The 27526-nt window shown below is 31.1% G+C and overlaps 1 protein-coding gene across 6 annotated transcripts in view; it reads left to right on the top strand.

Annotated features, from left to right (window-relative positions):
• The first annotated feature begins 114 nt into the window (after positions 1–114).
• The window catches only part of LOC132726366 (uncharacterized), a 42311-nt gene continuing 14899 nt past the window's right edge, over positions 115–27526 (top strand). For 3 of the 6 annotated variants that reach the window (XM_060711679.1, XM_060711677.1, XM_060711682.1), the window contains exons 1-12: positions 115–174; positions 482–597; positions 14776–14851; positions 15549–15598; positions 16397–16650; positions 20006–20062; positions 20817–21029; positions 21825–21922; positions 22358–22432; positions 23094–23378; positions 24872–25010; positions 25867–25914. In XM_060711679.1, the coding sequence (XP_060567662.1) occupies positions 133–174; positions 482–597; positions 14776–14851; positions 15549–15598; positions 16397–16650; positions 20006–20062; positions 20817–21029; positions 21825–21922; positions 22358–22432; positions 23094–23378; positions 24872–25010; positions 25867–25914 (1453 nt within the window). In that variant the 5' untranslated portion in view covers positions 115–132. Of the gene's footprint in view, positions 175–481; positions 598–14775; positions 14852–15548; positions 15599–16396; positions 16651–20005; positions 20063–20816; positions 21030–21824; positions 21923–22357; positions 22433–23093; positions 23379–24871; positions 25011–25866; positions 25915–26919; positions 26965–27526 lie in introns of all 6 variants that reach the window. The other 3 variants (XM_060711678.1, XM_060711680.1, XM_060711681.1) reach the window with 3 other exon arrangements.

The following is a 27526-nucleotide window of genomic DNA, read 5'->3' as shown; positions in this document are numbered from 1 at the left end:
AAAATTTTTTGAATTCACGTATTTGTTTAAATTCAGATAATGTGTTTTATTCTAAAAAAAAGTTTTTAATTTATTGTTTCTTCTTTTTTTTTCTTTAATTTTCCAGTTACACCCCTTGATTTATGCCCTCTCATGAATGTTGTGATGACGTCGGGGAAAGATGGATATGTCAAGGTAACATAGTATAGTTATAGTATAATCGTAGTCATATTGTATCAAATTCAGTTTTGATAATTAATGCTCTGATACAAAACTTATCTTTTCTTTAACACTAACCTTGCTAAGGGTTTGGGAATGTCCATTGCAAGCACATTTTTGACTAGCTAGTAAGTATACATATAAATAAAAACCCTTTCTTTTCAATGTACCCAGACACGCCCACCTGAAGTTCTTGTAAAAGACAAGTGTCCCAGAAATTGGTGCAAAATATTTGTCATGTAATGTAAAAGATTATTTTTGAAACTATCTGAAATCTTATCAGGTATGGAGCAACCAGAATGAATTAATAAGAGAGATGAATTTTGCCACGCCAATCTACGCATCATGTTTTGCGAATGAACGAGGAGACATTCTGGTTGGATTTGGTACACACATATGGTAAGTTATGATTATAAAACATCAATAGTCTTGCTCCGAAATTAAGATAATTTGGGTTTTCCCAGGGACTCCTGGGGGTACAAACAAACTTTTTTTATTTACATTTACAGCTTTGAAAATAAGTACAACAGGTTGACTTATCTTTTGTGACCAGTAGTGCACCATGATGCTTTAGTGGTAAAAGTTTGTTTGTACTGGGGGAGGGATAACCCGCTGAGTTGCGGATAACATCTATTACATAAGAACAACTGTTACAAATTGAAAGCAGGGCATGTCCATATTACAAAATGTATCATTGCCAGCATTTGATGTTGAACTTTTTTCTTTCACAATGGTCTTTAATTCTTACCCTCTGCTGGAAATGAGGGTGATGATTAAAGGCCCATTATGCCTCAGAAATGCTTTGGATGGAGAAGATAAATTGTTTAGGTAATTGGCCAATGAGTAATTTTTTGGAAAAAATAATAAATGTACACTAAAAATATTATGCTTTTGATAAAATAAAAACAATTTCTTAGGCAAAATGTGACTTTAAAGATTCTGTAACACAAACCATTTATGGTTTTCTATCATAAATATGATGCTCAAATTAAGATTTATCAATATTGTAAGTTCCAAAAATCATTATTTATAAAGATATTACCGAATTTAACATTTCATGTAAATAAAGGGAAGTAATAAGAAATTTATTTTCTATTATAAAGTCTTAGTCAAATTTAATAACAAGCTTATTCTAGCAGTGTAACATAAATCCTGATCAGACTGTTTATTAATATGTAACCTTCTTAACTTTAGTACTTTGATATTCAGAAATCCCTTAAACTCTTCTACACCCAATTTAAGCGTAGCAAGTTTATTATTTTAAATATAGTCGGCTGAGATGTTTAACTTTTATCTATTACAATGGATTTTAATTTAGGGAACATATTCGAACCCACACGAGCGTTTCTGATCTTATTCGGTATCATTTAATATCGGGATTCCCGCAAACAAAAGCATGCATTGTCCACTTAAAATTTTGTAGCTCGGATAAAATGATTAATGTCCATGTAAATTATATAGTTTTGATACTGTTCATTGTCGTTGTTGAGCCATTGAATTGTTCAAGTGCCGTAGATAGGAATATATTTGTGATTTATTAAATTTTGTTGAATAAATATTAAAGGGTACGGCTGAAAATATCTTCACCTAAGTACAGTTATGGGTCATCTCCCATTAAATTTATGTAAGGATTTTCTACACTTAGGAAACAACATCAGATCTGCGCCCTGACAAAACCAAATTAAACGTTTGCACCATATTGATCCAGACCAACTTTTTCACATCCCGCAAAACTGATCAGGGTCCATCGTTTCCCATCAGTTTCTCTACTTGTAATATGGTTGGTAAGCAAACAGCATGGATCCTGATCAGACTGCACAGATGCGCAGGCTGGTCTGGATCTATGCTGGTCGCAAATGCACTATGTTGGTTTTGTCATGGCGCGGCTCATATGGTTTCCAACTTTCTAGTTGTGATTAACTAGATATGATTTATGCAATTATGTTGATTAATAGGGGTGCTCTTGTGTACATTAATGTCATTAGAATTAAATAATAATTATGTTATTCTACTACTATTAATCACAACAAAATTACATGAAAATTGCAGACTAGGTTTGATTGAGTCTGTACATGAGGAATGATGAAAAAGTTGAATAACCCTCACGCCCCCTAGCACCGGCTTAAGTGGTAATCAAACTTTAGCACTTGAAAGTGCTGGAATCCATGATCCCAAAGGACCAGAAAAATACAACAACACTGAAGTGAAGTACGGGAAAAGTCCAGTTTAGATATTTAGCTTGATAACGATTTAAGGAAGTTATATTATTCCATTATTATAATGTGCAATTCACGTTGCATGCAATTTACGTTGCTGAATTGCCTAGAGGTAAAAATTTCTTAAAATGCTTATTTTACAGTAATGTTTTTATGATTTATTTAAAGATAAACAAGTTAAACATTATTATAATTATTTCTCTGATAGAATGGATGTGGTGTAAAAAAGGGAAATTTAAACTCTAAAAAAGGTAACATGCTTTCTTATATGACTAAAAGGTTATTTCTTTCAAAAAAAAATTCCAATTAAGTTGTGTTCAAAACCCTTGATAAGAACTGCAAGATCAAATGAAAAGAAAAAGAAACTTTTAAAAAGCAAAATAAAGATTTTTTTTCCTTTAGATTAAATGATTTTGTTACACTTTAATTAATAATACGTATCAATGCATCAAAATCTTTCATTGATATAATAAAGACAACTTTTACCAGTGAAATATACAATTTTTATTTTCAATGATTTTGTTTTGTATCAAGTTTATTTGAAATTTTGGTACATGCTTTTAATATGTTTGAAAATCAATTAGCGGTAGGCTGAATTGCGTTAGACACTCTACGGTTATGATGTTTACATTTAGTAATAACACCTAAATTATATTTGCTTTTGTCGGGAGGAAAAACACTTTTAGACTCTACTTAATAAAGAAAAAAAAAATCTTTTAAACTCTCCCTGTAAGAAGGGATATCAACTTATCAAGTACTCAAAGGTGTATTTTATATTCGGTCCAGATATGTATTGTCAGATAATGTATTGTTGAAAGCTTAAATTTTGTTGCTTTTTTCCCCGCTTATCTTTCTAATTGACTTAAAATGACTAAACAAAAAAATTCTTTTTTGTAAAAAATTAAGGGAATAAAAAATTATAAATATATACACTACATGTTATTTCCTGATATTATTTCATGAGTATAATTATAAATGCACATGATATTTTGTTACAGGAAGGTTGATTTAAATCATGGAAATAAAGGAACATAAAATTTTATTGTTACAAACTTTTTTTTCTCATTAATTTATCCGCTTTCACTAGACTTGTTTTTTAAAAATCTCTTGACCATGTTCACAGCCATAAAGTCTAACCAGACCCGACTCTTAGGGGGAAAATATTTATGTTTCATCTGATACTTGAAATAATGAACTGAAGGGCACCTGGGGTCTTCCTCCGCCAGTAAAATATGATCTAAACTGTGTTGGTGTGATGTAAAACCCAACAAAAAAATAAAAAAGATTCTTAGCTTCTTCACATGAAAATCCCTGGTTGAATTCGAACCTAGAGCAATTAGCCCCAAAAGAAAGCAATTAATTTAATTTTAATTTAACTAAGGACCAAAGTCTTAAGTAAACAATTCTTCGTGTTTAAAACCCCATTTAATTGGCAAGACACATTCTTAAATATTAAAACAATAAAACAATAAGGAGACACGCAAATCTTTGTTACAGTTGTTTACTATATTTAAATATTTGATGCTAAACAGAAGTATCTCCTGAGTTCTTGGATATAGAGATACAGTAGTTTTGACACAAGTCCATGCAAATTTTCTTCTGATTGACTGGTAGTGATAAAAAATTGATAAATATTGATAAAAAATTACCAAATATCATGTCCAAAAAGGATTGACTCGGGCTCTTCTAAGATTAATTAAAGATACGAGCTTGCAATATACAATAGATAGACATGCCATAATCAACGGTTAATCTCCCACTTGACCCTGATCATGCATATCTAATTGAGACAGATCTTTTTTTTTGTCTATGTTTTTTAATTTACCCATTGTGATTGAAACCACTGTTTCAATATTAAAAGGTTTATGTGATAAGTTAGTTGATGTATTTTAGTATATTCGGAAAGGACTTTATCTTAACAGTGAGTCGATCTACACTAATTGTTCAATTTTTATATCACATATTCTGATAATAGTATTAAATTTTATGATGAAGGGATGTTATATTTGATAAAAAGTAATTCTTTGGTAGTGGAAATGAACTTGCTGTAATTGACAATGATGAAATCATGTGGTAAAGTGAAAATAATAGATTTGGTGAAATTGACTGTGGTAAAGTGAATAGAATAGATTTTGTGAAATTAAATTGCTGAAAGTGATTGGATTTGGTAAAATAACATGTCATTAGGTAAATAAATTTCAAAACAAAATGGGTGTGGTGAATTGAATGATAATAGTGAAATGTTATGTTATTGCTGGTTGGCTGAATTTTTTTTTAGGTAAAAGCTCAATAAACAAATTTAAAAAAAAATAAGAGAGAATCAAAACTAAAATTAGAAAGTCGAAATTTAAAGAAAAATTACTGTATGATTTATATTTTCTATTAGTACAAATTGTGACAATTTACAACACCTTTCTAAACTCATAAAGTTTTAATGCATCAATCAAGAGACGGTGGCTGGCATTTAATTTGGAGGCAAATAATTTAATTTTTGTTTAAATTTTGTTAAGAATAAATACATTAAACCTTTGCAGTATAACATTTGACCCTGGGATGATGTCTGACGTTTGCATATAACCCATAATTATGATCACCTTATCAAATTGCTTAAATATTTATTCTCTAGATTTGTTGCTATTTTTAGGGTTGCACTTTTCCCGTCCAATTCTTCACTTCAAGATTTAACAATCAGGATTTTTCAATCAAAGTTGTCTAAATATTTCTTCAACAAGTGTAAAGGCTGTTTATGTTTGACCAGTTAAAAATTAGAAAGTAACAAAAACATTGATAAAGCTTGGGCGGACGTTCCCATGTCAATATTTACTTAACTTTAAAGTATTAAAATTTATACGTAAGCACCCCTGATGTAACAGAATGATAAATATTAATATAGTTTATACAGTACTTTATAAACTATGAGATTTGTTATATTTTAACTGTAACCAGTAATTTTTTAAGGCTGATTTGGTTGCAGAAATGTACCCCATTTTTGTTTCTGTAAAACATTTACCACCAGAAAAATATCTCACACACAAAAGGGACATTTATTCTTTTGAGAACCCCTTTTTAAAAAAAAAAAAAAATAAGGGCTTGAAATGATAATGTTTAGAGGAACAGTCTCTTACAAGTTACATTGTGATATTACAATTTGAAACTCACTACAAACCCTGCCATCATTATTAATAATCACCTGGGTCAAAGGTAAAGGTATAATGTTGTTGTTAAAGTCTTTGACTTCAAGCTACTTTACCCCCTCCCTCCTGGTTCAAATCTCCCCTGGGGACTTTGAATTCATTCATGTATGGAAGCTAGCTATTCAGATAGCTTATGGAACATTGATGGTTCTACTCAGACGCCTGTTTGTGCCTGAAATAATGCACAGAAGGGCACATGAGGTCTTCCCCCCCCACCAGTAAAGGTGAAAAGTTGCCATATGACCTGTATTGTGTTAGTTTGCCTGCAAAAATGTACTAACTATTTTTATTACATGAATAAGTTTCATTAAAATATACAGTACCTGGGTAGGTATTTTTGAACCTTCATTAAGTTAATAATCAGAAATTTATCAAATGCTAGTTTTATAGTAATTCACAGGTATAGTTATTATGTTATAAATATTTGATTTTTTATACGATATATGAATAAAAGTACTTTAAATATAGAATAAAAAACACTTTAAAATCACTTTTAACATATTTGTTTTGATCTTAAACATTGTAAAATCCATGTACAGTACATAAAAATAAAACTTACATTATAAGTGTATATTAATGTACAATATTTCAACTTTTATTAAACTTTAAAGGCCCACCATGATCAAAATTGATTTAAAGAAATTTTTCGACTAAACTAATTTTAACTGTATTTGGAATTAATATAATAATTATCATTGTTTGGAGTAGAAGAATATACCTACAACCTTTTAAAGACGAAGTGATAAAGGTTGCTGGCCTCACACTTAATGCTGGGTCTTTTATTCTCAGTGCTATTTAGGGCCAATATGGGGCCGAAAGTCCCCTCCTCAATAACTTCCAATAAGTATATATTTTTCTCTATAACTGAAAAATTTCCCATCCAATAATCCATTATATCAATAGTGCAATAGTGAGACATTGAGATGGACATTGTGTTTTAAAAAAATAATGGAAATGTATCACAACTTGACTTTAAAATGGACTGTTTAATCATGTTTGAATTGCCCAATTTTCGGATTTCCCCCGCCACAAAAGCAATTTCTCCCTCTCCATGGGCCCTGCTACTATTCCCCTAAAAGTGGAAAAAAAAAGCACTGGCCCTTGAACCGGAAGTAAGGAGCCTTTGTCACTAAGTATCAAACCACTGGCCAGCCCGACTCTTCCATACAGATGGTACTTCTCCATGTCTTCTTTATAGACTGTCAGAGGGACATAAGACCTTACCACGCTTAATATCCTAAATTGACTTGTCTGTCTTTCAATCTTCACAAAACCATTTATCATTTTTATTGGAAATTTCAAGATGTGTCTATACTGAATGTAGCTAACAGTAACGACCCTGATCAGACCGATGGCAGGGACGTGCAAGTTGGTCTTGGTTTACACTGGTCCCTTTGGTAGAATCTGTTGACCCCCCCCCCCCCCCCCCTAGCAGGCTAAATTAAAGATTAACAATACCCCAAAAAGAAATAAAGATGGATGGATGAATGAATGGATGGATGTGGGTCTTTAAGAACTGTTTGTTAGAGTGATATAATATTGTTATTTGACAAACTTCTTACGGCACGAGTCGAGGAGATGTTATTTATTAGCCGCTTATTTCAAAAGATATGAAGTGATTAAACAGTGTGAATGCATCTAATAAATCAAATTGTTTCAATAAAACTCCTTTACATAGTACAAAATGAAATGGGCCGGGAAGGAAATCAATTTTTCTTTAAAAAAAGAAAAGGGAAGTAATAAAATCAATAAGCTGATTTAAACGAAGCTAGCTATGTATATATATAAGTCTTTGAAGTTTTCTTGTCTCTCTTGTAAACATTGTATCATCATGAATTATAAATGAATTTCCAGACTGAAACATTGCAATAAACATGGGACATATTTCACCAAATGCCTAAAATACCCAATTATATTTATATGGCAATTTTAGTTTTCATTTGGTTCGTTTGATTTTGATGAGTTTTTTTTTCTCTAAATTTTCATTGGCAATGGTGGTATTGGTGGCAGTTTGATTATAGTTGTGTGTTGTTGATCCCTAAGCCTAGTCATACTTAAAACCAGTCACGAAAAAAGGACTTAGCTGGCCCGAGAATTTTGGCCTAGAAATTTGGCATACATATTACTAATGAGATTGCCTGTATTTTCAATAAAACCGTATTTTTCTTAATTTGTTTATCTTTTTGTTCATTTGTTTTTGAACAAAAGACTATAAAATAAATTTAATGATAGTATTAAATTTATTAAATTTTAAATTATAAAAATCATTAAACATTATATTTTATTTTGCATATTTTATAATTTGCAATGTATTTGAAAAATATTTCAATATTTTATTTTCAAGTTCTTAAAATTTCTCGCTCTTTTTTCTTTAAAGTGTGTTTCAGCAGTGTTTATCATAATATTCCTGTACATTAATTACAATACAATGAACTTTTAGCCTTACTCATGAAATTTTCATTTTAGGCCAAGCTAAAAAAAAGAAAAGGTGTGTGTTTCTGATAAAAAAAAAAAAAAAAATTGATCTTTTTTTTTTATTTGTCAGTAATTTTCATTTTTTAGCTCGACTATTCGATAAGAATAAGTAGAGCTGTTGTAGTCACCCGAGAGCGTCGGCGTCGGCGTCGGCGTTGGTGTCCGCGTCGGCGTAACCACTTATGTTAAAGTTTTTGTAATAGTTCAAATATTTTCAAAGTCCATTGACATATGGCTTTGAAACTTGGCACACTTGTTCACCATCATGACCCCAACCTGTAGACAGGAGGAGGTAACTGTATCAAGCATTTTGACAGAATTATGCCCCTTTTTCGACTTAGAATTTACGTTAAAGTTTTTGTAATAGTTCAAATATTTTCAAAGTCCATTGACATATGGCTTTGAAACTTTGCACACTTGTTCACCATCATGACCCAACCTGTAGACAGGAGGAGGTAACCAGGGTTCCCACGGTCAGTGAAAAGTCAGGGAAAAATGAGTTTTTTTCAAGGTCAGGGAAAAGTCAGGGAATTTTGAAATTGGTCAGGGAAATTTGAAAAATAAGCAAAAGTCAGGGAAAAGTCAGGGAATTTTGTAGAAAATAATGTTTGTCAAACAACAAGAAGCAAAATCAGTAAAAGCTAAGGCAGTTTCTTCCATTATTTTGGGTATCTTTATTGTTATTTTTGATTATGAGCATCTGTTTTATTTTTATATTCTGATTATGCTTCTGCCTGAAGATTTTGTCATTAACAGTAACTATCTTTTTAAGAAAGAAGCTTAAAGGAGTTTAAGCATCCCTTGCCTCCTGGGCTGTTTATGGTTTGTTCTTGTGAAAGAGGCTGATAATCTGCTCAAGAGGCTGGAAAAAAGATGAAAATGGACTTGCTTGTGAAGTCAAATGCCAAGTGCAATGCCTTCAGGGTCAAGGTCAAAGAAAAGTAATAAAAGAATCCAGTAAAAAGATATTGAGAAACTTGAGAAAACACTAAGTGGACTTCAATTAAGTACCATTCATTTTAGTGCCATGTTGTGTTTTTGCACACATGCATTAAACCATAACTTTGAGATACTAACTGCCATAGCTAGTTTATTAGTAGTATTATTAGCTTTTACTGCATTTTGCTTTTTCTGTAGCCACTTCATTACCTGTCTTATTGTTTCTTGTTTAACACCAGTTTCTATTGATTACTATCATATATTTTATTTAAATGCAGGCCTGTTTTAGTCAATCCTCCATTGATAACACTGCTTTGTATTTTTAAGAGAATGAAACATCTTTTAGCATGACATGTACTATCAAATACTTTACATTTAGGATAAATGTACTCATACTTGTTGAAAGTAAACAAGTAGCTTATGACAATTGCTCGCTAATATTCATGTATTTTTTATCTTGAATAATTTAAAATAAAGAATTGGAGACAATAGGTTGGCTGTTTGGGGAGGAGGAGGTCGAAATACATGTATAAAAAAATACATTAAATGCTCTAAGATTGTGGAAACTTTACGCTGTTATTGGTCAGGGAAAAATGGTTTTGGTCAGGGAAAAGTCATGGAAAAGTCAGGGAATTTTGATTTCTCTTCTTTGTGGGAACCCTGGTAACTGTATCAAGCATTTTGACAGAATTATGCCCCTTTTTCGACTTAGAATTTACGTTAAAGTTTTTGTAATAGTTCAAATATTTTCAAAGTCCATTGACATATGGCTTTGAAACTTTGCACACTTGTTCACCATCATGACCCCAACCTGTAGACAGGAGGAAGTAACTGTATCAAGAATTTTGACAGAATTATGCCCCTTTTTCGACTTAGAATTTACGTTAAAGTTTTTGTAATAGTTCAAATATTTTCAAAGTCCATTGACATATGGCTTTGAAACTTTGCACACTTGTTCACCATCATGACCCCAACCTGTAAACAGGAGGAGGTAACTGTATCAAGCATTTTGACAGAATTATGCCCCTTTTTCGACTTAGAATTTACGTTAAAGTTTTTGTAATAGTTCAAATATTTTCAAAGTCCATTGACATATGGCTTTGAAACTTTGCACACTTGTTCACCATCATTACCCGAACCTGTAAACAGGAGGAGGTAATTGTATCAAGCATTTTTTTTTACTATCAAGCACTAAGAATAGTCGAGCGTTGCTGTCCTAACGACAGCTCTTGTTATAATTTACAGAAATTAAAAGATAATGGTTGTTTTCTTTCTTTCTTTTCTTTATTAATTTTTTTTTTTTTGATATTGTAATTTTGTTTTATCTGTGAAAAATATTTTTTTAATTTTCTTCACCTTTATTTTAGAGTCATTTGAAATGCAAACTTAAAAACGTTTATGCTTAGAGGAAAGATATTTGGCATTTTTTATCAACCATGAACTGAATGATTTCCCTATGCAAACACATTAAATATCTTTTAACAAGACTAATAAATCTTGCAAGGAATTCTATTAAATTATTCCCCTTTTTAGTGGAATTTAAAAAAAGTTCTTGAAAGTTTTATCTCCATTCACTTTGAAGACATATTACATTTAAACTTTCTGATCACTTTGTACATATCTTAACAAGACCCACAACTCTTGCCTGTTATTTTATTAAATATTACCCTTTTATGAATTTTAAGAAAAAAATCCTGATTTTTTTTTATCTTATCAAACATTGAAAGTATTACATATATTTTTGTGATTACAATTTTTGTACATCAATAATGTACATTGTCTAATACCATAATTCCCTGCGGTCTGGAGACCGGGTATTGGTACACATTTAACTTTTGAGGCATGGAGGAGCACGTGACCTGTTTTCGGTACATGGAGGAGCATGTGATCTGTAAACCGTACATGATTGGTTAATTGACCTTTTCGAAAACCTAGCTAAATACCATTTGCTGGTATGTTACGGATTTAAGTCCGAATTACAGCTTATCAAGAACAAAAAATTATTACGTGATATTTCTAATTTTCTATAATTATTTTACCGTTTAAGGTGAAAAATTTGAATGATGTGTTTGAAAATTATCAATATTTCTTTAATATCTATCTCAAATTTTACAAACAATGAATTGTTTATACTGAAAATTTACAGAATTAAAATATTCGTAGGGGCATCTGCCATAATAAATAAAGATATTTTCTGCGTACACTAAAGTCTTGTGTGTTTACGTTATTTATTTTTTGCTCGGAATTATTCATAAAATGGTAGGCCTATTTAATCATTTTCTTAAAAAGAAATAATTGTTTTATGTTTGACCTTCTCCGGTCTTCAACGGTCACCAGTTTCCAAAGACCTTCTTCTATATTGATCGTTTATTCAATTGTCAACTATATTCCTGATACAAACGTTTATTTATCCCCCCCCCCCCAAAAAAAAATGAAAATAGTTTAATGAATATTATTATATCATTAAAATGTTCACCGCAGGAAACCATTTTACTTGTTCTTGTATGGAATTATACTGAATTATCCCCCTGTATGGACTCAGTAAAGTAAATCAATAATTTATTTCCCTATACCACATGCATGGGCAATAACTTAGACCTATTAATAATAGCTAAAACTGATGCCCCAGTGGTAACTCTTGTTTTGTTTAACTAATTTAATTGTTAAATTAAACACATGGAAAAACATTCAATTATTTTTGACTGGCCTATGTTTTTTTAACTGTATCATCAATATGCAATATAAAGAGGTTTTAGAAGTAGATCTATATTGGTGTGTTTGTTTAAAGTTGGGGTTTTTAGTCTAAAATAAACAGCAATTAATTCAACATATTGTTATAATTTTAGACATTCAAGTCAAATATAGGGAATTTATTTGTAGACAGGTGAAAGTTAAAATAGTATCAATGTTAAAAATGACATTAAAACCTCTCTATGGAAAATAAGTGTGTGTTGAACTAACTATTACTATAGGTGATTATTTATATATTTTTATGGTATAATAAATTAATTGATGGTATTTTGGTATTTATGATAAAGGATTTTATAATAGGAAATTACAAATAATGGTAAGAGTTATTATTGTGATTCAGACAGTAGTAATAATGTTAATGTATTAATGATGGGGTGGCTGAACAAACAAGTGATGATAATGAAAGTAGTATAAGATATACTGGTTGGGGAGATAACTTCGGCTGGTTGATAAACTCGGCTTTTTATAATTAAAGCGAGGTATCTGAATTTTTAATCTAATCAAGCTCACCATCTCATACTATTGCTGGAATTCGACAATATCTGTAAATTTTGGTAAGTTTGGTAGGAAATTTAAAAAATAACACAGACTTTTACCTGTTTTTTTACAAAACATGCCTATAAAAAGTACGGGAATCCCATTGTTGTGCGCATGTGCTGCAGATGCTCATTTTGAGGCCCGCACAGGGGTACTTTTATATATTGATATATACCGACTACCGGTAAAGCAGACGACGTTTACGTATACATTTTGAAGATGAAATTCCGATTTACTTTTGTCTTGCTTACTCAGAAAACGGCTGATTACACAATTGTAATCTTTAAGTGGAATGGATTGAAAGACTGATGTTAAATGCTCCTTTTATATGTTAATGTGTAGGTTGAATACCACTAAATTAATTTCTTCTTCACTCTGTTAAGCTAAGCAAAAATAAATTTGAATCACTAATTCTTTAACTACATATTTCGTTATACGTTAATAAATGATAATGCATGTGTTTTTATGTAAAAATGATTTATGTGTTACATAGTACGTTGCATATAAATATCGTGTTATCATAGATATTCATTATACTAACATAATGCTCAACAATTTTGATAACAAATATTTTTTATTTGACATAAATGAACAGCAAAGAAATAATAAAATGTCTAAACATGTTATTTTACGTTTTAACTTACTCAATTAAGAAGAAAAAACAAAGAGCCAAAATTATCTACTCGCGCGCGTTAAAAATATCCTTTTTACGTACCTCTTCCAGGGCCTCTCAAAATTACCCGTTATGTTTCTAAATATAACTTTTATGGTGATACCGGAAAATCGAAGAGCTGAAGTTTAATATGGTGCAAGATTCATCAGAATACGTAAACAAATAAATGAAATATGCCGCCAAAACACTGATTTTCGGCCGAGTTTATCTCCAAACCAGTATAGAAAAGTAATGATGCTAATGATGATGATGCTAATGATGATGATATTGGTGTTGGTGATAGTCTTGATTATAAAAATGTTTATATTGACATATTATTGTACTGATGATGATGATGATGGAGGTGGTGGTGATGATGATGTTGTTGATGATGATGATGATTGTCTTGGTTATGAAAATGTTGATATCTATGATTATAATGATGATGATTCTGGTAAAGATTTTAATAATATGATAACAATGATAATGATAATTGTACTGATGATAATGATGATAGTAGTGATGATTGTGGTGCTGATGTGACACAATAATTTTTAATGATAATGATAAAAGTAATATGAAAATATATGTATATTTAATGGTGATGATAATGATGATGATTAGATAGTGATGATGTTGTTAAATTATGGTGATAAAAATACAAATTATAATAGTATTAGTAACATTAAAATATATAAAAATTTTGATGATGATGATTACATTGATAAAAATCAAATAGAAATTTAATTAAGAACTAAAGATATCATTCATATGTAGGCTCCCTTTTTCCATGAATTCCTCCTTTTGCCTAGGGTTTTGTTTTGTTTTTTTTTTTAGATTTTTATTATTTATTTTAAAATCCTCCTAGGATTCCAGGTTTATATCATTTTAGTGTGACACTGGTCAAAATAGTTAGTTTAACCTTAAACATTTAGTGCTTCACTACTTCTTGAATAGGGGTGGATTCTTTCATTCCAAAATATATATTTAACCTCTGTACAATTAAAAAAAACGTGCACCTGTTAATTAATCAACAATATCTTAATGAGAAATTTTAAACTTGTCCACAAAAATGTTATATCAATTGCCAAATATTTTAATATAAAACCTAAGCATGATTTATTTGTGTAATATATAGTACTAACGTTTAACTAAAACAATGCAGTTTTTTGTTCCATTATTGTAAAAATTTGTACGCCCAAAGTGACATTTTGATACGGGAGTTAAAATCTTTTGATATTTTCTATTCAAATTTTGGCTGCTGATCAATTTATGATGGTTTAGAGTAGTTAACATTTCTGTACTTTGTTTAAGTATTTTCATAATTTTATAAAAGGATTGTACTAGTCTAACAGGTGTATTATCTAAAATTGGTATTTTTCAGATTTATTTTGGGGAAAAAATTAATTTTTGTATGCATTTTTCAAGATACATTTCTAATTTATTGTATTTTTAATTTTTTTTTTTTTCATTTTTGTGAAAATTCAGCAGAAGAGTCCAAATTTAACATTTTTTTTATAATTTTATACTCTTCAATAGAGGAAGAAAGGATATTCGTTTGTTTTGCATGGAAGATCAAAATATATTTCACTGAGTGGACTCGAGATGTAATATTTTCAATTACAACGTAACAAGAGAGAAACAATAGCCCATTTTTACGCTACCTTTATATCACACAAATTACGTAATGTTACAAAGTTATAACATTAAATAGTGTATTATTGTTTTTATTGAATGGCTTTATTTCATTCTAGTGCTCTACTGGTTTATGCATTGTAAAATTGTTATTGTTGATTTTTTTCTCTCATTTCAGTTCTGTTTCTTTAGTGAATTACCTCCCTTTGGATTACTTGAAGGAAGTCTGCAGCGTTTCAAACTTTTGTACCGAGGTAAATTTTACAATTATTTACAGTTAACAATAAAAAAAGTGTGATACAGATTAATAAATAGTTAGATTCAAAATAAAAAAGATCATTCCATCAATTGTACTAGCAAACCACTTTGGATTATGCTAGTTTGATGTCTGTGTGATGCCCTGCGCCTTGGGGCGTTATTTTTGTCTAGCTGTTTTGGATCAAGATAAATAAATTAATGAAGAAGAAAACATAGAAAGACCTTGCACCTAATTAGAACCACAAACTTAAGTATTTTAGCTGAATAGCCTCATTCTTTAATTAAAGAATTCAATGTCCCAGACAGAATACAAACAAATATCTTTTTTGAAAAGTTTTTTGAAGTTTGTGACCTAAATTGGCTATAATGCTTGATATGGTAGTTATAGTAACTTTATCTGGGGCAACAGATGTGCCAACGAAAAGCACCGTTTTGACCACGGGTCAAGGGGTGGGAGGATATTTTAATTTCCAGGCTGAAAATACAACCAATTTAAGTATTTCAACCAATGCTATATGGATTGCCAGTTTGTTAATATTTAGAAAGGCCTAAAAACTAATTAAGACTTAATCAATTAAGCCCATTATTAATTATACAACTATTATACTAATTATATAGTACTAAATGATTCATTTTAAAACCCATATACTTTTATTCAATTTTTAAAAACCAGTCTTGTTTTGATATTTCTAGGATGATGTGAGAGAACTTCCTGTAAAATTTGATCATTCCAGTGAACCATGGTAAGTTGAATTCCAGTTTTATTAGTCCACTCCACCTGTATGATATTAGTTTAAGATCTTTGACAGAATATATGGCCCTTATATAAACAGGGGGAAAAATTGAAATTATTTCAAGGTTACTGCACATTTAGGCTCTCATTGACGCTGTACAGTGACCTACTTTTGGCTCAAAATTCATATCTTTGGCTAACACTCCGTTGAAATTGCATGACCACTTAATGCTTAAAAATTAACTCTTTAAGGGCATGGCTGAGGTGACATGTCCGGGGTTTGTACTCGACAACAAAAGCTGCATTTTGAGCCTTACCGTGCGGATGGACCCTCATTAAACATTGACTACATACATACATAGGAAATTACTTAAATAGATTTATATGTCCATTACAATGAAACATGATGTAGTTACAAATGTGCACTATTATAATATTAGTTATGAAGGTTTTTTTAACCCCAGCCACACTATGCAATGCTAATTCTAATAATAATGTTCCAGGCTAGAGATCTATAAATTAAATAATGAACTATCTGTATGACTTAACCAGTTAGTAACAGTTTAGTTTGTTCAACTGTTCCAAGTCTTTGTGGAATATTTAGTAAGTAAGTAAGTAAATTATTTATTATAACGACATTGTGCATTATATCAGTTTCACATGATACATGATACGAATACATACAAAGACACCTGGCTCATTGGACCTACAAGTCACCTTATTTATAATATATGTACAAATATACAAAATGTGATCAGTACATAGCTTGAGTTTGAATAATACAAATTTCTGATAATTTCATTTTCAGGCTAGACATTTGTAACTTGGCTCATTATTCCGTGGATATAGTCCAACGTCGTAGACAACGCCTAGAGGAGGAAGTCATCGATAAATTTAAAAAAGCTACAAAAAAAGAGTCGGCAAAGTTTGTCATATTTGTGGACGGAAAAACTACCCGTGTTATACGAAAGGACTTTGCAGACCGATTGTTAGTGTGGGCTAAAGGGAAACAAAAGTTAAAGTTTGGTGTAAAAACTGTAGACACAGCCTCTTTATCTACAGGTATTTACACATATCATGTGTTCTTCAGATGCATGTCTTTCTTGTCTTATACTTAATATAAGATATTTTTTCCCCCTGTTACAGATCATGATATATCTGCTATCTTACATTGCTTTCTGCTGCTTTAATTCCTATCTTCTGTAAATTAAAACTGAAAAAAATGTCAGGGATGCAAAGTACAGAAAATGTCAATGCCCCTTTAAGAATTGCGAGATAAAAGGCAATGCAATGAAAGAGAATTGTTAATGATATTGAATGTGTTAATTATACTTTAATTATTTAAAACATAAAACTAATTTAGCGAGGTTTTTTACATTTTGAGAAGACAAGGAATTTTCATGCTTACAGGCTGTTTAAAATGCAAAGGTTTAATAGGATCAATTATTTTATACCTGATTAAAATTGTAAATTGGTATATTTACAAGTATAGATGGAATGGGAAAGTTATTTTTGGATATGATTATAGAATGCAATACTTTTTTTTAACCTTTTCCCTTATATAAGCGTGTTTCGACGGCTTTTTGCCCCCCCCCCCCCTTTTTGAGGCCTCAAACAGTGAAAAAATGTCCAATTGAGATCCCAAACACTGTTTTTCATTTGAGAAATGTTGTTAAAAAAAGTGACCATTTTTTCGGCGCCGTCCCCCATCCAAATAATACACCAGGGGGTTGCCAGAAGGGGGGCGGAGTCCCCCTCATCTCCAAGAAAATTTTGGACTTGTGAGAGGCTTAAAATGACCCCAGGTTGATCATAAGGTAACGTGTAACCAACGCTGAAAAGCCTTTGACTCTATCTCAATCCCTTGAGAAGTTGAAAAGCACTTTGAAATAAATTTTGATGGAAAAAATCGAGGCAAAATAGTGATTTTTGGCAATTTTGAGATGTCCCCTCGTTGCCATGGTAACAGGAAATTTAAGACTGAGCATGTCGTTACAAAGGCAATGGTCCAGTCAACATTTGTGCCAAGTTTGATTAGTTTGAAGCATTTTTCATAGTTTCATAGCAGTTTGAACTTGTAAGAGGAGACTTTTCAGTGAAAATGGCCATTTTTCACAATATGCTCATGGGGGAAAGGGTTAAAGTGGGAAAATTTACAAAGGATAATAAAGAAATATGTTCAGAATTAGACGGAAAATTAATTTTTTGTGTGATTTTTAGCTCAACTTGAGTAACACTTTTCATGTTTAGGTCATTTTACACTATATTAATGATTATTGTGGAAAAATGGGTTGAAGAATAATTTGTATACAATTTATTGGTCCAAACCTACATCAAATGGTACACAAATATCGGGAAAATATTTCTAGTCATGTCATGCTTGAAAAACCTCAGTTGAGTCCCTTTAATATTTGATTACCTTTAACTTAATATGACCTGCTGGGGATTATCATTACAATACTTACTGATCAATAGTATATTAGTGAAACAGAAGTCAATAGTACTGGTCAAATGTCATGACTAACTGCTGAAACTTTTAATACTTATTGATTTTGACTGACCAGACAAGTTATTTATAGTAACAGTTACTAACAATTCAGTCTCTTGATTTAATACACTTTCCTTCAAAAATTCGGATAAACCTGTATCAAATAGGTGAATTGGCTTTCTGGAAGGTAAAAAAATGTAGTTTTAGACTTTAACAGAAGGATGTTTGTTAATTTCTTAACCTTACTCTTCAGCCCCTGGCAACTGTACATTTGCATCTTCAATTTCCCCTTCAAAACTGGCTGTCTGTTCGAAGTCAGTACACAACATGGTTTCCACTGATAATCTTAAAAACTATTTATCACAAAGTCAGTTTTCACATACTGATTGGTCATAACTAGTAAATGACCCCTATTGATATTGGGGTCACTAGGTCAAAGGTCAAGGTCACAGGGGTCTTAAATGAAATGGTACTTTTCATTGTCTTGAAAACTATTTATTACAAAGTCACATATTGATTGATTATAACTAGTAGATGACCCCTATTGATTTTGGGGTCACTAGGTCAAAGTTCAAGGTCACAGGGGTCTTAAATGTCAGAATGGTGTCTGCTCATTATCTTGAAAACTATTTATTACAAAGTCTTCATATTTCACAATTTGATTAGTCATATGTGGTAGATGACCCCTATTGATTTTGCTGTTTTTAGGTCAAATGTCAAGGTCACAAGGACCTTAAATCTGTCTGTCTGTCTGTTGGTGGACCATATAGTTTCCGCTGAATATCTTAAAAACAATTTATAACAAAATCTCCATATTTCACATACTGATTGGTCGTAACTAGTAAATGACCCCTATTGATTTTGGGGTCACCAGGTCAAAGGTCAAGGTTTCAGGGACCTTAAAAATGTCAGAATTGTTTCTGCTTGTTTTCTTTAAAACTATTTATCTTACTTTTCATTTATTTTCTGGTCATATATTGGTTATTATTTTTCTTTTTCCATAACTGAACACTTTCATGTACCCATTTATTCTAAGCATGTTTCTGTATCAATAACCAATAGTATGAGTCAGGGGCTTGAAATGGGGGCATTTATGTTGTTGGACATTTCTTGTTTCTGCTGCTGTTCTCATATCACTATGTGATAAACTGATGCTACAGTTTTTTGGATGGCAGTTTATATATATATTAACAAAACTGCCTGAAAACCTGTTAATGAGCTGTTAAAATAGTATTGATTTAAAATGGTTGTAACATTGAGGCAGTCAGGGAATCTCAGTAGAATTATAAGTTTTGTGGTACTAGCAGTGTAAATCATGGTAAATTTACAATTTTCTCACTTTTTTTGTTGTTGTCATATCAGGGCTGTTGTTGTTTTGTTTTGTTTTGTCAGTCTGATTTTTAAGAACATAATTGCTGCAATAGTGATTAGATTTAAATTTGGTCTGGTAAACTTTGAAAATTTACCAGACCTACTGTCTGGCAAACATCTTTGGTCTTTCGCATAGACTGAGATATTGATATTACACCTAGCTTGGTTACTCAGAATTTTATCTTTATTTTATTTGTTAAGTTGTAAAACATTTTGGTTGTACTTGTGAAGTTTTGTATTCATATATTTTCTTACTGTTTTATGCCCCCAGTACTTATGGGAGGGGAAGGGGTTGTCCATAGTTATGGGATTTAAATGAAAACTGCAGGTAAATCAAACTTAAAAAAAAATCTGGAAATGTCTCAAGAAAGTCATATATTTAAAACAATTTTGAACCCTCAGGTGTTGCTTTGAAGTGTTGTGACACTTGAGGTCAGCCGAAATTGTTTTCCTTTTTCTGTGCCATATCTGTGTTGGTGCAGCACAACAAACAAACAAAATTTAAAACAATAAATTTATTTTATGACTCAAGCTGTATATTGTTCACATATTTTTCAGATATCAGTTCCAACGTTAAGAGAAAAGCAGCAGACAACGTTTCTCAGAAAAAGAAAAGTAAGTTGTCAATATAGAATAATCCTAGCATGTTATTAGAGTAGGTGTGATATATCTTTTTAAAGGCTCGTTATGCCTCAGAAATGCTACCATTGTTATTTCTCAAAAACTTTTTACAATCTGGCTGTAATTATAAGGTCTTGGTTCAATGAGTGTGTATCTCAAACAAAATAAATAAATAATAGAACATACAAGAGCAATTTGTGACACCTAGTGCAAAGCAGGAAATTGCATTTCTTTGACAAAGAATGGGTTGTCATTAAGAGGTAGCTGAGGGTCTCAAATGAATGTTGGGCCGCCTCAAAATTTAACACTCATTGTCATACATGATCAAAACAAAAATGACGGCCTTATATTCAAGACAAACCTGCAAAAAATGTTAATGACAACCCTGAAGGTTGTATCTGCTGGACAAAAGTCAACATCATATGACTAGAAATAATACTTGAGCTTTGTTGGTATTGATCTAAATATATGCAAAATTCTACAATCAGGTGTCGGGTTTTCTACTCATTTGTCACAAATTCTACAGGTAAATTTAAACTTTCAATTCCTTGCTTGATAGGGTTGAATCTCATATTTGAATATGTATAAAAAAAAAAATGCACAAGAAATTCCATTTTACTCAAAAAGTGCTCTGCACAACCTTTTTGCAAATGAGCATTTTTTTTTGAGCTTTGAAATAAAAAAAAATGGATTTTTTTTTTAATTGGCCTTTTTTTCTACAACTTTAAGGATTCTGTTCTATTTATAGATGATACTCTTAGAAAGCTTTCAAGAACTGGCTCTTCAGTGAAGGAGAGAAAAAAGACGTACTTTGATTCCGGGGGTTCGCTAGAGATTTACCCGTCAGCAGTCGGGAAGGCTCTGAAAGAACTAAACCAGCAAAAACGACTTGGAGCAGAGGAGATGAGGCTGCTTAAAGAACAAGAGCTCCTTAAGAGGGATCCAATTATAGCTCCTGATGGTATTATTGAATAAAATATTTCAATCCTTTTTAGCTACACAATACTTCAGTCCTGTTCTTCTTACGCTTTTAAGCTCCACTTTTTCAAGGCAAAAAAAATGGAGCTATTGTCAACATTGGCAACATTGGCGTTAGCGTCAGCCTGTTTGATGTTTCTTTTTGTTAAAATCTATTAAATTTGTCAGAAATTATTAAAGCTTTTCACTTCAAACTTCATATACACTTAGTTAATTGTCATAAAAGGAAGCCATTTCAAAAGGGCAGATAATCCTTGAATTACTTTTTGCAAAATTATATGCCCCTTTTTCTATTTTTTTTTATTTTAATATATCAAGCACAGAAAAGTGGAGCGCGCTGTCCGTGGACTGGTCTTGGTTTCACCTTTTGTGTAATGAACTTGCACTGTTGATAATTAAGTTGTATAGTTTGTTTAAAATATTCAAATAGGAAAAATATTTGAGACTAAATCCTGAACTAAAAGAAAAATTCTTAATTCTTAACAATTACCAACCTAAATCTCTAAAATGGGCTTGTCCATCCTTTAATCTGGACAAAACCATTCATCATTTTTAGGGAAAATTTCATGATAAGACAGCATTAATGAGCTGGATGATCCTGGTCTGCACTGGTTGACTGATTGGGTAGAATCTATTGCTGCCCGCAGACTAAGAATTAATAATAATATTAAATGATGTAAATATTTTAATACTCTTTTCTTTCAGTATTTGATGTTTTTTGTTTTTCAAGAAGAAGTAGATTGCCAAAGAGACTACATTCAAATATTCTCTTTTTCAGGATATATTCCTAACTCTGTTATAAGGAAGAAATTGAAAACTCACGGTGGGAAGATTGATGATGCATTAAGAAAAGAGAGACCTTTCCAATTAAAACCTGTAAGTAGAACATGAACATTTTGGTTTTTTTTCTACTCTCACAAACATTTTAACTAATTATTAGATCAACTTACTCTGTGCTAAATATTGTAGCTCAACAAGCATAGTATATCTTTAAGTTAATGTTTGCAGGTAGAGCTGGCATCGATAGACGATATTGTTGTATCATCGATATTTTTCTGTTGATCAATAATCGATACACATTTGAAAAAATTGATAATTTTGATTAATCATTTTAACGTCTATGAAAATGAAAATTCACCGAAAACATATACAAAAACAGGTGGCCATGTCTAAATCTAAGCTGTTATATATAATGGACAAATTTCATAGCAGTGATGACAAAGTATGGTTAGGATATAATCATGCAAAGGACATTGATATTGATGTATCATCAGTATGCTTTGCTATGATTATCAATGGCTCTATTTGCAGGTGCCAAAAGCCAATCCACAGCACATGCCAGCCTGGTGGGCTTATGAGGAAGAAGATAAAGAACAATCAACTACTGTAAGTAAAACAAAAACAGATTTTATAGTCATGATATAAGTTTTAACCCTTAACCTGTTGGAACCAAAAATGATCAGCCTTTGCCACCAGTATAGAGCCAGGCCAGCCTGCACAACTGTCTAACCAGGCTCTATACTGTTGGCATCTAAATTTTTGTATTTTCTATATTGAAATCCCTTGAACTTTGAATGGACTGTTTCAAATTCAAAGCTAGACAGATTCATTATAGAAATATAGCAGGTCACGGTTTGATTGTTCCTTCTTTTACAAAATTTTTTCCTATATTGATGAAAAAATTTCTTGTTCAACACATATTGATGAGGGAATATACTGGATGATCTTTGACTCTAAACATGATGTCTTTAATAATGTTGTAATGTGGGAAATCATACATTTGATTTTTCTGTTTTCAAAAAAAATCACACTTTCATTGATTAGGAGGTTGTCAATTTCTTTAAATAAGTTTTCCCTAACATCTACTTTTAATTTTTCTTAAGTTCATAAATTTACTCCAAAGTAGCAAGATAAGTTAAACAAAGCAAATCTTATAATAATGAAGTATAATAATATAGACATTCATTTAGAAAATTCCTAATTTTGAGGCGTTTAACTATTAGAGTTAAAGATTCACATTGTGTTCAGTATTATATTTGATTTGAAGCAACTGGAATATCGTGTAATGAAATGGGATGACACGCCATCTCCAACACCCAGATCAGTTATATCCTCCGTTTCATCAGTGTCATTGAAAAGCTTGATAGAATCTCCTGTGAAAAAATATATTGCTGAAGGAAGAACCAAAACAATAAGTCCGAAGTCGCCAAAATCTAAATCCGACGTAAAAAGTCGGACACAGTCTGTTTCTAAAAGTAGAAACGATACTACACCGGTCGAAAATGTGAAAAAGATGATAAAAGCCAATGATAAAAATAGAAAATCAGGAAAGGTAACTCAGGTGTGACATTCGTGACGAACTAATAGTTTTCCAATTGCGAATTAATACTTTTTTTTAATCTTGCTACCTAAACATGAAATTTTATTTCAGGTAACTCATGTGTGCAGTGCGATAAGATGTGCTAACTGTTTTATTTCTAACCTCAATAACTTATTAATTACATGATAATGATAAAATTTGAATCGCAAGTAACTTGTCAGCCATTTACAATAAATAATGCTTTTCCATAGGCATTTATGATTATTTCTTTGACTTTTGGAAAATGCTTATGATAACATTAAATTATTTGAATTCCCGGGCATAGATTTTCCAAGGTTTTGGAAAAATACCTTTAAAACTGCTTTGAAAACCTAAAAAATTATCCAATTGTACAAGGGTTTTTTTTTTTTTGGTTAAAACTCAGGTTTTCCAAAATTCTTTGGAAGGTTTGTGTATAAAAATCCTTGTGTAAAAAAGGAAAACTTTAGAAACTATCTAGGCCAATTACCCCCCCCAAAAAAAATCCTTGGAAATGAAGAAGTCAAGTAGGGCATTTAATTAATTCCCTGGAAAAGAACTAAGAAGTTTAACGTAAAATGTGTGTAGACACTTAAATTTAACAAAATCCTTGTAACGTCTACAACCAGGTAATGCAGGAAACAGAATTAAAGTGCTGTCGTCATCTGTTTAAGAATGCAAAAATTAAAGTAACAATAGCAATAAATCATTAAGAATCTAACTTTGTAATGATGATTTTCTTCACATAATCTTATTCTTGTTATTTACTTACATAAATACTTTTTAAACTAAATATATTTACTTGAAATCTTGCCTGTAAGGAAAATAATTATCTGTGAAATATTTTGCTTAACTAGAAAAGTTTAACGTTACATATAACTCTTCTGAATAAATTTTACTGTTAATACCAAATTTTGTAACAGAATTGTTAAGGTCTCCATAAAAAATTGTCATTTTAGAAATGTACCTTAATGTTGGCTCTTAAACCAAAACCAGGCAGATAATGTTTCATCAAGTCAACTAGTGGCCTGTTTATTTTCTTACCATATTGTTTATTATTTTCACATTAACTACGACGCAGGATAGTAATAATTTAGCCATTTGATAAAAACGATATAACCCCTAGTGTGATAACACTTTGACGTAATGTCATTTGTGACATTATGTCATTTGCGTTACAGACAAACATAGCATTAAAGCGCACTAATGTTAGCGTTACACTATAGGCACGTCAATGAAAAATATCTCTTTTTATTCAATGTGAATTATTGATCTTATTTCGGATATGTGATAAATAGAATATCATATTCGTGTAGAATCAATACTTAATCTATGAAACAAGTTAAGTAAATTTTTTGACCGAGTTGATTAAAACAATATTGTGCTCGCCAGAGGCTTACATGATATGATTTTATTCTACTCGTTCAATGAACTTACTATTAAAGCCTACACTCATTCAGTATCCTCTATTAAATTTCTATATTTAGTACACTTGGGACAGTACATCGTCAGAAGGGCTGAGCCGCTCCAAACCAACTTCTGGTCAACGATCATACACAAATCTCTCTGAATCTTCGACATTGAAAGCTGGAAAAACAAAGCCAGGCACACCTACAGCTTATAAAAGTAAGTTTAATATATATGTTGTTTTTTGGTATATCTATTTATAAAGCAAAGCAAAGTTTTTTTTTAATTCAATCACTCTTAAAGAGGTCAACCTACCTGTTGAAATGAATCCCTAAATCTTTATAGAGCTGTTTATTTCACTGTTTCACATTTATTGATATCACTTTAACTGTGAAAGAATTTGCAATTTTTATACTGGTAGTTTTCTACAGGAAAAGTTTATTTTCATATGGTTTGTTAATGCCTGTAATTAACCTCTTACCCTTGACATTTGGGTTTTTTTTGGATGGCTTGATCAAGATCACTGATGCTAAAAATAGATTTTTCCGATTGTTAAACCTTGTTTTCAGCTTTTCTTGGTAATTTTGATGAGCATACATGGCTGATACTGATATCAATGTTTATTATATACTTACAAATGAAATATTGAGAAATACTGATGAAATCGTATTTTCATTTTCCTTATTTCCACTTATAAATATTTTTTTATTTTTTTTTATTTTAATAAATATTTTCACTGGTATCTTGCCAGATTACTTACTTTTTAATTCAGCCAATACACAAAATTTAAGAGGAAGTGTTAAAAAAGAGAAAAATGTATATTATAAACAGAAAATTCAAGTTTATTTTTATAAATACTATTATTAGATTTATTTTCATCTTGTGGTATGAAAAAGCATCATATTTCATGAGTGGTACCAGCCGCTCCTGAAATATTTATTTTCATACCAATCGATGAAAATAAATCATGTATCCATTTATTGAAAAAACTTGAATATCCTCTATTTATCCATAAAGTAAATATCACTATATTATATTTTGAATATTGCAAAAAGTTTTTGTTACACATATACAGTGATTTCACCATCATCTCTGAAGATGACCCCTTTAATGAAAGCTGAAGGTATTGAATAAAGAGTTTTGTGTTACTATGGTGATGGGATAGTTGAATTTTCATTTGTTTTTTTTAGCTAAAATTTACATGTTTGTTTATAGCCCTACCAAAAAAAATCCTTGAGGTCCTAGTCTGGTTTAAGTTTGCTGATTTCACAGGCTCCTCATGGTTGTAGTCCCTTAGGGAATAGATTCTTTCATAGAAGAAAGCTATAACAAGCTGGATTGCCAAATGTCTGTAGTTTTACCACCTGTTGTTGGAAATCTTGAAATACTAAATATATAGAAGTTTTCAGGTCCTTTATTATGTGTATAGCTGGAAAATTACTATATGACTGCACCCCAAGGTTTTAGAAGAAATTCTCAAGGTTTTAGAAGAAATTCTCAAGGTTTTAGAAGAAATTCTCAAGGTTTTATAAGAAATTCTCAAGGTTTTAGAAAAAATTCTCAAACTCAGATCTCAGGTATTTGATTGGTCAGAAACAGTCACAGAATTTACACTGACCAATGAAAATCCTGAGATTTGAGACAGAACTCAGAAAAAAAATTTATATTTCATTAAAATCCAAAATATTAACCTTTAGTCTGCTAGCAGCAACTTAATATTATTATTACTTATGTAACCAGTGCGGACCATGATCAGCTTTCATGAATAATGGTCTGCAATGTTTGCTATTCAGTCAGTACGTATGTTGAAATTTTACCCCTGGAAAATAAAGATTGTATGCATGGCTTATTCAAAGGGTTGCAATTTATACGTTTTCATCTCTATCTAAATAAACTTTGGCAGAGTAATGGCCCTTTCTTTTCATGTAGTAGGTAAAACCATTTAAAACCATTTGTCAGTTTGTATGACATGCAATATTGAATTAATCTTATGACATCACATTGTTATGTATTTCTCTTATTTTATTGTTTTCTATGCCTTTTTGCATTAAAAACCGTATTTAACCCCCAAAAAAATCATGTTATTTTGGTGTGATTTACTTATTAACAAGTTAAAACACATTTACAGCTTGTAGTGCGAAAAGTCGAAGTTCTACGTGTACAAACGATACAGGTATATTCTTGCACAATAAGAACATTTGATGCAAAAAAAGGTCGTACTCCCTTGTGTATTTTATGAATTATGAGTTTCGACCAATTTGCACCAAGTGTTCGAAATTTATCTTGTATATTGCTAGAGGTTTTGTAACTAGTCAGTCTGATTCTACCAGTGTAGTTGTATAGAGACAGATAATGTATGGTTTCCAATTAGCTCTACATGGGTGTGCAGTTTCACTGCAAATAAAGCATGTAGCTTATATTTCAACATGTCTGGAGTCTGTCCTTCATCTTCCCCAGGGGTTTGTAAAAAATAGACACTTGAAATATGGGTGAAACAGCCCTTAAATTGCATGTATGTAATGAGAGTAGATGAACAATCTTAATAATTAAATATGCTTGTAATACTAGAGCCCTGAATGTACAATGTATCTTATTTAGCAGTCAATAATCAAGTTTCCAATGTTTTATGACTGTTTTAAAGATACTTATCATGAGTTACATATGAATAAATGTGCAACAAATTGCTTAAAAATAAAGGGGAGGCATGCTTAAAAAGTGCTTGAATTTTGGCATAG

The sequence above is a fragment of the Ruditapes philippinarum genome, unplaced genomic scaffold, assembly GCF_026571515.1.
Source record: "Ruditapes philippinarum isolate M1 unplaced genomic scaffold, ASM2657151v2 ctg382_1_1_1_1, whole genome shotgun sequence".
Taxonomy (NCBI): Eukaryota; Metazoa; Mollusca; class Bivalvia; order Venerida; family Veneridae; genus Ruditapes; species Ruditapes philippinarum.
Note: the sequence above shows the minus strand (reverse complement) of the source record. Positions and strands in the feature narration are given on the sequence as shown.